An 11,875-nucleotide genomic window follows, 5' to 3' on the forward strand; every position below is an offset into this window, starting at 1 on the left:
TAATGCCATCGAATTTTTCAATTTCAATCAAGAAAGACGGTTGCACGTCATCTTTATCTGTACAGGCACATTCAAATATTTAATGACACGTATTTTCAAATGAATGCTATTTTTATGAAAAGGTACATTAATAAAATGCAATGATATGGACGAAAGAACTTTTTTCTTTATTATTCATACACGTTTAAGACTTTTTTTAGAAAGAAAATTTGACAGTTTATTTTTACTCTATGACGATAAATATTTTTGAAACATTTGGCGCGCCGTAGTATGTGATATGCATAGATCGAAATGCATTGAGCGTCTCACTTTCACGACGTTTTTGAGGGTGAATTGATCATTAGCATTTATGTGATTAAAGTATGCTGACATCATTGACAAAACGGCCTATGGGTGGACCATTTGATATCCTGAGGGAGTCTGGAAGATTTTCGAAACAAAATTCCCAGCAGTTACAAAGGTAAAAAAATCCTGCCTTAGATGGCTTATGAAAAAAAAACTGGTAAGCTAATGTGGAAGAAAAAAAATCTATCACTGTATCAGCAAAACGTTTTGGGATGTAACTTTTTCATTTCCGTTCACCCTTCTTGTCTTTCCAAAAGCCTTTTCAAATTAATTTTCAGTTACATACGGCTTTTTGAATTGTTCACTGATTCTAGATAAGTGAACACACTCTGTAGATACATCCATATCATCTCCTGTGTGTTGACCACACTGGTCGAAAACTTGTCACAAAAAGAAATGAACTGTTTTTGAAATATTCGAATAAAAATGTCTTTTTGTCTCCTTTATGTTAACCCTTTCAGTCTAGACAACTTGACCCTTTTAATAAGCAACTGCAAGATAAGAACTATGTGGGCAATTAATTGTTCTGCGCATCGCGACTGTCAGTCAGAGCTTTATTGTCAGCGTTTGTGAACGAATAGGAAGACGTGTCAGCTAACGGCTCTAAGATGAAAAAGCTACAACTCAATATTTTAGGTATGCTGGGCGATTTCATAATTTCCTCTCCTCTGACGCATTGATGTGGCAGGAAGACAATTTGGTCTTATGACCGTTTTAATGACGCAACTTAATGCTACGTAATCTTCACTTTTCCAATCATCATCATCATCATCATCATCATCATCATCATCATCACGACCACTACCATCACCACCACCACCATCATCAACGTCTTCGTCGTCCTCGTCGTCGTCCTCGTCAACGTCTCGTCGCCGTCGTCATCGTCATCATCATAAAAAATAAAATGATAACATGTGATTCATATAGCGTATTTACAAAAAAAACCTGAACACCTCGGAAAATAGCATCATCATTATCGTCATCAACGTTGTCGTTGTCATGGTCATTATAAGATTCGCTTTTCCTTCTCTTTCTTCTATTTATCCCCCTCTCTTTGTCATCATTACTACTACCATTGTCGTTACCTCGTACACCTCTACAGGCAAGAACTACATCACAACAGCTCTACTTCCTAATACAATCACATCAAAGACCTTCACAGTGGGCAACTTTAAACATTCCGAAAATAACGACAACAATTATAACGACCTGTAGGACCTTCAACAACGACAACATTGGGTCAAATATGTAAATTCACGATGTATTTGCTTCGCAAAACCGCCTACTGAGGACAAGGTCGTGTGACGTTCCTTTTACAAAGATGTACTTGAAGATTTTTGGATTATTTTTAGACTGATAATACTTGATACTTATACAAAAAAACGAATGAGCATTAAAATTTTGTAAAATTTATATTTTTCGCCTCGGGTGAGGCTCAGGGTTATGTTGATTGCGGTCATTGATTTTAAATAAAAATTAAGCACAGTTGATTTTAATATTGATATTTTACTGAAGACATCGCCAAGCGATACCTCAAAAACATTAAGAGACATAGATTACAATTGCTAATAATAATCGCAAGCGATAAAAATGGTGGTATTAAGAAGACAACTTCAGCATCCTGCCGTATGGTATGTCTGGTTCTTCTATAGCAGTCATCGTATTGTCCCCGGACGCCAAGCATACACAGCCGTTATACCTTGCCTCCTCGATTAGTTTCACGACTACTTCGGCGATGTAGGATGGTCTAAAATAAGAAAAGTACAAATAACATATTGCACATTTTACACGCTCCCACTCGCTTTATTATCGTTTATTTTGAAGAATAGTATGGCGTAAGTCTGGTGTCGGCTTGTGCTTATAGGAAAGATGACAAGGTCTATCCGGAAAAGTGGATATCGTATGAGAGCTTCATGATATGATAGCGTGCGTATTTGCGTACGTACCTCCGATCCGTACTAACGTACTTTCGTACAAACGTATGTATGTATGTATGTATGTATGTATGTATGTATGTATGTATGTATGTATCTATCTATCTATCTATCTATCTATCTATCTATCTATCTATCTATCTATCTATCTATCTATCTATCTATCTATCTATCTATCTACGCATCTATCTATCTATTTATGTATCCATGTACCTATCTACGCATCTGTCTATACGTACGTAAATATCGTTCTTATACACTTAGATTATCTCATATAATACACAACAATATACCGAGAAAAAATTGGGCATGTAAATTACTGAAGTGAAGAAGAATACAATGATATTATACTATTGGCTAGAAGAGACTTATTTGAATCGTCAGAACTGATAATTTCTCATGGCTGTTATTTGCCTCTGCGATCGAAGACGATCAAAGTGTGATTTCAGAGTGTTTTTACAAAAATCTCGGCGAGATAACAAAATCAGCTTTCTGTAAAACACCAGAAGCCATTTTACAACTGCTGACGTTTCTCTCTCGCATTTGGCATAGTATTTTTTTCTTTGTACAAGTGCTATGGTAGTTTCTTGTTCAAAACGTCCTTTAAATTAATCTTTTCCTCTGAAACCGCCCACGCCAGAGAATATGACTAGCCAGACCTCTACACAGCCAAAGCTCTCTCGATACATTTACAGTTCCTATACGTTTCTGCGGACAGACAACGACACAACAAGAACTCACTGGATAAAGTTCATGGCCGCCCTCAGCTGTTCTGCTTCTGTTGTATATTTGCAAGTATCTTCAAAATTGGCAATCATTGCAGTGTCAACCCACTCTGGACATATAGCCGATACCCGTACGCCATTTTTCTCTACATTGGGCTCTTTCTGTAAACCGACGTAAATGTTTGAAAAAAGATGTATAACAGAAGAAATAAGTATTATTTGACCGTCTAAAATATGACCAAATATCATCGTTTCAATGGTTGTATCGAATCTAACAAATTATTTTCCCTCCCTCGCAAACGTCCAGTATTCAATGTTCATCGCAGGCGATCTTATTTGTTCCGGGTTTAAAAAGGATTGAGATAGTTACGTGTATTCTAGTACTTCTGCCATTAAACACAACTGTTACAGACCATTTAATGCAACAATTTCATACTTATCTGTACAAAGCTACAGAACAAAAGCGAAAATAATCGAATAGTTTCTTCAATGTCATAGAGGTAAAAGTGTGCTTCAGAGAACACATATTCAGACTCAGTTTTTTTACAATACATTTCTTATCTACCATTTGTGTAAGCTCATTCCGTAGCTCTTGGAGTGAATAGAATTTCCATCAATTTCTTCATTTGAATCTTCCCCGCTTTTGGAATTTAAGGACCTCACGAAATTATGTTAATTGAGTTAAAAACAACTTTTAAATTTCTCTGGCCTATTAAGGCGAATCAAACACACTTTCATCAACACCTAGGTTGTTTGAGAGATTTGGAGGTTTGAAGCAAACTATTATTCCAATACATGCTTTGAAAGGAAAAGAGAAGACGTACACCACACCATCATAATCCTCTCACGACCAAAAACAAGCTTGATGCCTTCGGGTTGCGATTATTTTGTTCCGATGTACGTTTATCAATAGAACTTGTACTTTCTGCGCCTCCTGCTTTCACTCGAAAGCGTTATTTTTAATACTGTGAACTGTTTAGTTAATCTTCTCACAGATAAATCCCCTCTTGTCTTTTTGAAGTATTTATAAACAGAAGGAAATCACGTGATCATTACGAATAGGAGGAGATGTAAACAAATTAAAAATGGCAAACAAGAATGAGGAAACCATATAAACACACAAAAAAAGTTACATACAGCAGCAGCCCTTGTGAATCCAACAACTCCGTGTTTTGAAGCAGTGTAGACAGGAACGTATTTATGGGCAATAATACCTGAAAAAAAAAGCAAAACAGGTGAACAATGTCAATTTCTTCTGTTACATGATTGAGAAAATAGATGAATTTTCGACGCATTATAACAAACTAGATTTAACTTTACTTGTGCACGCCCTCGCCTCGGTTATTACACTCCGGATACTATCACTTAAATAGATACATTTGATAGCGCTATTGTATTTAAGCAATAAATCACACCCAGCGACGGTATACCACGAGATTTTGACCAGTTCACGACATATAAGCACAAGCGATAGCGAATGCATATCTGAAGTGAACTGGTCAAAATCGAGTGGTATACCGTCGCTGGGTGTGATTTATTGCTATTATATCATAACAGTATATTGAAATTCTGGCATGGAACGTCATAAAAGGACTTTTCCTAAAGCCGAGAGCTAGTGCGCATGCCAGCCGTGGTATATCGCCAATATACCACGGTTTTTTCGCGTGATCAATATACTGGTATGATATAATAAATATTATATCATACCAATATATTGATGGTGCAAATACAGCGATCTGATTGGTCGAGACGCGGAAAGAACCATGGTATATTGGCGATATACAACGGCTGGCATACGCGCGAGCTCTCAGCTTGAGCAAAATTCCTTTTAGACATTCCACGCCAGAATTTCAATATACTCTCATGATTTAATAGCAATAAAACACACCTAGTGACGGTGTACCACTCGATTTCGACCAGTTCACTTCATATATGCACTCGCTATCTCTCGTGCATATAAGTCGTGAACTTGTCAAAGTCTTGTGGTATACCATCGCTGGGTGTGCTTTATTGCTTAAATACATAGAGAAGGGGTTGATATTAAATATTCTTACCTGTAATGGACCCTGTGTTAATGACGACACCACCATTCCCGCCATTTTGTGTTCCTATGAATTCCACTGCCAAGTAGGTTCCAATGATCACCGGGATCTGAAAGTGTAAGTTTTGTGTTTGTAGCTTTTCCACATCTCAAGAGATGCGAATATATATTTAAAGATCTATTTGAAAATCATTATTTAGCATTTATAGAAGGTAATTTTATTATAATTGCACATCACTCTCCCCGCAAGTAAACAAATATTGTAAGAATTTTACAAAAATATCGGGCGGCGGAAACAATGTTAAAGTTCGGTTCATAAAACCCTGGTAGAACGGGTAACTTTGGAATATGGAAAAGCTAACTTCAAGAAGAACGTAAACTTTTCAGTATTTTTAGCTAGAAAATGCTATCAGAAAAAAACATAAAAATGACAATCGCAAATTCACAAAAGTTGGTAAATTAATTTCATACCAAACCGGAAAAGTTACTAATGGGTATTTTCTTGGTAAACGTACGGGAATAACGTTTCAACTTGAGCGTTTTCGATTATGTTGAAGCTTCTCGTATTGTAAATTTTTGCTTGAGTTTGACTCGTCCCGTTGATGCCGATTGTAAATTTTGAATACAAGTACCAGGAGCGACATCCCGCCGTAGGTGTGTTATATCTGTCATTTGATTTTTAAGTGATTGTGAATGAGGTGACTCAGCCACAAATAAACATTTTGAGGAACGAAACAACTACCTAGCATTACTGTTCCTGTCATGATCTACTATTACTTTCAATAAATCTTCTGCCACGTTTTTTCTTTTCCATACAATTCTAATCCTCCCCTAAAAAAGTCTTGAACAATGGTGTTCGGCAAAATTGCTCTCAACAGCGCCCGCTAAAGGGCACAGGGAAGGTTCTTCACCTTATGACAGGCTGACATGGTTTGTTGACCCGTGTTAGCGCTGTTGTTGATTATGCGTTCAAACATAAAACAGCATTCAAACCTAAAGATTGCACAGGATTTTTTTTGTACACAGTTTGAGATTCGCCATTTCATAAATTGATAGCTTCAAAACGATGAAGAAAACAAATAAGACATTCACAGTAAACGACAGTTTTTTTTTCGTCGGCTCTAAAGTGCGACCAATATACTTGTCACGCAAACCGTGGCGCCCTATAATCAAACAAACCTTAGGTGGGGGAATGACTGATAATTACCAGGTTGGTAGCAATCGTCTTGACGGGTTCGTATTCATTGCAGATACCTGCATTGTTGCATACAATGTCCAGTCGGCCAAATTTCTCTTTTATATCCTCGAAGGCAGCTGTAAAGGGGTAAAAAAGACACGTCATTTTTTTCATTCCAGGATTCACATAGTGATTAAGCTATATAACCGTTAAAAAGTTGGCAAAATTGTAAGGAAAAAAAAACATTTCAAAAACTTTGGAGCTATATAAAACAAATGTAACTTCAAACGAAAGGGAAGTAACTCAACCCAGGTCTTCAAACTCACATTTTAGTTGTTCGTTACTTGTGACGTCACACTTCACAAAAGCGACCCTTTCATCTCCAAAAGTCTTCTGAAGCGAGGCTGCGACCTCTCGTCCGTTGATCGGATCGATGTCCACGATGCCGACTCCCTAGAGAGAGAATCGAATATGTTCATAAGGCATTTCGCCCCTTGAAATTGAACAACTTTTGCTGAAATTTTCTTAAAGCAAATTTTCAACCATTCTCTTTAAAAATAAAAAAAAATCGGGGGTCGCCGTATAAATGTTGGAACTAGTGAAACAAATTACCGAATATTTAACTTTGCTTGAAATTCAAAATGGCCGTCGATCTTGTGTTATCTCTATTTGAGAAAATAGAATTCCTGATTTTAACAAAACTAAGCCTGCAAAAATTTTGTTTACCCGTATATAAGGCTCAAAATGAGCCCCATAAGTGGTGGACCATAGGGATATGGTACTCATGTAAAAGTGTTTATTATATTACCAGTCGCTGTATTGTGGTCATTATTACTTTTACTATACATATAAATAAACAACTGTAGCTGTACTGGGTTATGGTGACGGCATTTATAAGTTGAAGGAAACACTTCTTACCAAACATCTGACTGTATAAAGTGCAAGTCATAATGTTTGACATGTTTTTAGTACATGTAGTTGCAATTTGTTTGCACTTACAAGGGCTCATAATTGCATAAGAGGCACCATACAAGCCATGAATATCATCATTCAGTTGCAGTTTTCGGCGCGCCCTTCAGGCAGGTAAGTTTAATACATCGGAGATATATTATCAGAGATATCTGGATGCTTGCAATTTGCAAGTCTGTTTTGCAAAGCATGTTAATCATTATGAAATCAGTCATTCTTATACAAAGCAAAACAAAACTTGTATTAGAGAGCAACATGCTTCGTGTCAAATATTTGACAATATATTGATACTGTAACAGTAACATGTTTTAGAAAGAGACAAATAACAAGATATTTTTCTGTCTCATGGATGCAACTATATTCCTTACTGTTACAGGTTTTCAAATAGTTTTATTTTCCATTGGTTAAAATCGTTTACGAAATCGTTTACGGAAACGACAAAAATCAATCACACAAACTGCCTTTTGTTAACTATCAATATAAAAGGGGCATTTTTGTCATTATTTGTTGTACTTTTATTTGTTTCAACGATAAAAGAAAAGGTCCTCTCAGACACTGTTCACATCAGAGTTTGCCAGAACTTGTCAAACTTGTTTCTATGGCTTCTTAGGAGATGTGATGGGAACCAAGCAAAAACGCAACTTTCTTTGCTCTGTCCATGGTTTTGATAAAGGTGTGATTGTGCTTTGTTGATATTACTACAAGTGATTGTTTATTCTATAAAGTTTTCGATCCTGCATTTAAAGTTTACATGGATAACCAAAGTAGAACAATTCATATTCAATACTTTGAAATTAGTTCGAGGGCAATAGTTTCAGAGAATGTAAGTATTGCATTCTCACTGAAAGTAAACTTTTATACCTAACTTACAACGGATAAAAAGTCACTGTGTTAAACTTGATTCTCCATTAAGGAAGAGCAGCTGTAATTTATGATAATGCTTCTCCTTTATTTTTTGTTCGCTAATATCAACCACCGTGTCCTGTACTCTCTGATCTTTTCACTCCCATTTTCCTCTGTAGCGGTCCACCATGACGTTGAACAGGCTATTGGTAAGTTGCAATGCCGAGTTAAACTTGTTGAAATAGCATTGCATACGTATATGCAAAAAGGACTAAGATTACGATTCATGTAGCGGCAATTTATTTGTCGCGGATGATACTGAATATTGGATCTGCTTTGAGGTCTTTTTCATACATTTGTATGCTATAATGACAAACTGAAGTCTGGTCATTTCTGTCATAAATATTCAGAATTAAAATCACTAAAAATTGTCAAAAGGTACAGCCAATGGTCCCATAAATATAATATTATTTAAACAATAATGCACCCCCTCCCGGCCCATAATGGACGAAAGCAAACTTTGCACGAAACTTTGTACGAGGCGAAGCCGAGTACATTATGGAGTGCAAAGTTTGCTTGAGTCCATTATGGGCCGGGAGGGGGTGCATTATTGCTATTATTTTATAGTTTTGGCAATGCCAGTGAATTTGTAGTTGTAGAAAACGAATAAAAAAGGAAATTTAAACTGAGTTTGAAGCCAGTGAGCGTCGTCCAGCATGATCGGCCCTGACTCTGTACATATTACATGCACTCCACACTGCACAGTGCACTGCACTGAACACGCACGTTCAGCACAAAAAATGACCAGCACTTTCACGGTTCATTTTGAATTGAAAAACGATGTATTTTCGAAGGAAATGAAAAGTAACTGCATCCCTACCGTCTATATCGAACTTGAAACATCACCTTTAAATATCATGCCATTCAAAAAGCCGACACGGTGAAATGCCAGAGATGAAGAAAACGGAATGTTCATGCATCGACATCAGCATGATCAGCGAGCTGCATGCCATGGTATCAGCTGATCAATACGATCATTATTATGTCGCTAGTAGTACAGCATTCATTGCAAACGATATCAACAGAGTTCAACATTGTTATTCAAATGTTTATATTTCAATAATAATTGTGTCTATAAATTTGATATATATATACTCAATATATATACTCAATATATATATATATATATATATATATATATATATATATATATATATATATATATATATATATTCACCCAGTACAGTTTATCACTGGTGACCTCTAAGCAAATGACCTCTCGTTGCCAGTGATTTGCTTCCTAAGGGACTGGTCAGTTTCTTCGGCCTGGGGGGGGGGGGGTCGGTGGATTATTTTTTGCCGACGTCAAAAAGTGGCTGACCCCCCTATTCCAAATTTTGAAAACAGGGTGACCTCCCCTATTCCAAATTTCGAAAACAGGGTGACCCCCCCCCCCCCTCGCCGACATTGGTAAAACAAAAGGTGGACATAAATTTATATATATATATATATATATATATATATATATATATATATATATATATATATATATATATATATATATTATATTTACATTTTATATATATTTATATTTTAAATAGTCATTCTATGTTTTAATGAAATTGTTAACATGTCAGTTGTAAGATAGGAATTTCAAAGTGTCAATCTTAAAGTTTGAATACAGTACATTTGAATGAGCTGTATTTTGAATGAGCTGTGAATGTATTTCACACTTTCTATGCTTAACCAGATGTCCTGAACTGTTGTACAGAAATGGATGTCAATCATCAAACTCTTGATTGGTGTTAAGACTTGCCAACCATACAATTAAATCTCCTGAGGAGCCATAGAGAGCTTTTTTAGCCAAATCTGATGTGTACAGTGTCTGAGAGGACCTTCTCTTGTAACATTGAAACCATAAAAGCACAGCTAATAATGACAAAAACTGCATTTTTTAAACTGTTATTTTGTTCATTAAAAAGCATCTTCTACAGAAAGCCTGTGACACAAAGGAAAATAATTGCATCAATGAGAAGGAAAGATATCTTGTCATTTTTCTATCTCTAAAATAAGTCTTGTATCAAATATATATTGTGAAATATTTGTGCATGTTGCTTTCTCATACTGAATTCTCATAGAGAGAACAGAAATGTATCAGGAATTTGTCATCCTTTTCATATGAAATGCAGATTTCAAAATGGTACACTTTCACTTAGCAAACATCAAGATATCTCTGATTTATTAAAGTATGGCGCCCGAAGGGCGCTCCGAAAAATATGAAACATCCTGATATCTCTGATATATATGCCTTATATATATAAGTCATGTACCTGAAGGGCATGCTGAAAAATGTCTGATATACTTAAGTAATGAGCTTGAAGAGCACGCTAAAAAATATTGAACATACAGATATCTCTGATGTATGTATGCTTGATATGTTGAAGTTGGGTGTGCTGAAAAATATATCTGATTATTAAAGTTACGCACCCGAAGGGCGCGCTGAAAAATACAACTGAATGATGAAATTTGTGGCTGACATTAGCATATAGGCAATGATGAGCCTGTGTCAAAATTCAAAAACACACTGCCCCCCCCCCCATTGGGCATTTCAAAAACATGGTGACCCCCCCCCCCTATCACCAAAGTCAAAAACAGGGTGAACCCCCCCATGAATCCACCGCCCCCCCAGGCTGAAGAAACTGACCAGTCCCTAATCGCAATGGTCTGCTCTTTGACAGTGTAAGTATTGTCACAGTAGTCGACAGATACATCAAAACATGACCCAGGAGGTATAACCCAGTTCCTATCTTCTTCGCATGACTGAGAGATAACACGATTGGAACTATTAATTCCGATCGTGTCAGATATACAAATACTAACATAGTGTTTTTGCTCTGTTCAGAACTAAACGGTAAGTAAGTTTGACCCCAGACAGTCTGACTTCGCGGTCCAGTTGTTGACCTGTTTCTCAATCGCGCTTTTGATTAGTGAAGAAAACAGAGCTCTGTCCCGCTCAGCCCGTTCCGGAGTTACTCACCTGGTATGTCCATAGTGGTTATTTGACCTCACAAGACTCTGCAATTGCAAAGCCAAAATTTTAAACCTTGATTGAGCAGTTTAACTTCATAATTAAAGATAGTCTAACCTTTGCTTCCTTGCGTAAAAGTATCTCAACTATGGCTTTACCAATACCGTTGGCACCACCTGTGACCAGTGCTACTTTACCAGATATGTCCATGTTGTTCGCGTTCACCGCCATCTTGCACCCTGCCGTTTGTGACCTATATTTGAATTCATGATGTAAAGTCCATTCTAAATGTGAATCGAGGTACAAGGACATTACCCCAGTAGCTGAGGGGAGCTGATTCTGGCGGACTGTCAGACTTTTTGGGAATCGTATAAAGCTACCATGCACACAAAAAATCTTTGAAGTATCTTTCTGTAGATTTTTCGGCAGTCTGAGTGATTAGCAGGACTATGAAATATTGTCATTTATCGATTAGCCGAACGATGAACTCAAGGAAGGGTGTTTATGACATTTCCTAATATAAAACAAATAAACCAAGAAATTAAAAGTAAATCAAAGTTCGATGCATTCACAAACTGCCCCAGCAGAATGGAAAAGTGATGAAATAGTATACTGTACCCCAGAATCAAATGGTTTAGCCCCATTGAAGCTTAGATCATGTCGGGTCAGGCAATGAGACGAAACTTGATCAATGATGAAAGCCCCCCTCCCCTCCCCTTTCCCTCGAATAAGATTCCTATTCTCGTGTATTCCCTTGTTGAAGGCATACATCTCAATTTGACTTGTGTGAATCCTAGATTCTTTCTTTGTGTT

At 36.8% G+C, this 11,875-nt stretch overlaps 1 protein-coding gene across 1 annotated transcript; it reads right to left on the reverse strand.

The window, feature by feature from the left end:
- Positions 1–287: 287 nt before the first annotated feature.
- Positions 288–11,318, reverse strand: LOC139138850 (15-hydroxyprostaglandin dehydrogenase [NAD(+)]-like). Its single transcript, XM_070707407.1, has 7 exons — positions 11,180–11,318; positions 6,549–6,675; positions 6,253–6,359; positions 5,059–5,155; positions 4,142–4,218; positions 3,021–3,166; positions 288–2,092 (listed from the first exon to the last, which is right to left on the reverse strand). Exons 1-7 carry the CDS (start codon positions 11,291–11,293, stop codon positions 1,945–1,947), a joined length of 816 nt encoding a protein of 271 aa, XP_070563508.1. The 5' UTR covers positions 11,294–11,318; the 3' UTR covers positions 288–1,944.
- Between the last annotated feature and the right edge of the window lie 557 nt (positions 11,319–11,875).

Source organism: Ptychodera flava, chromosome 8 (genome assembly GCF_041260155.1).
Source record: "Ptychodera flava strain L36383 chromosome 8, AS_Pfla_20210202, whole genome shotgun sequence".
In the NCBI taxonomy this organism is placed as follows: Eukaryota; Metazoa; Hemichordata; class Enteropneusta; family Ptychoderidae; genus Ptychodera; species Ptychodera flava.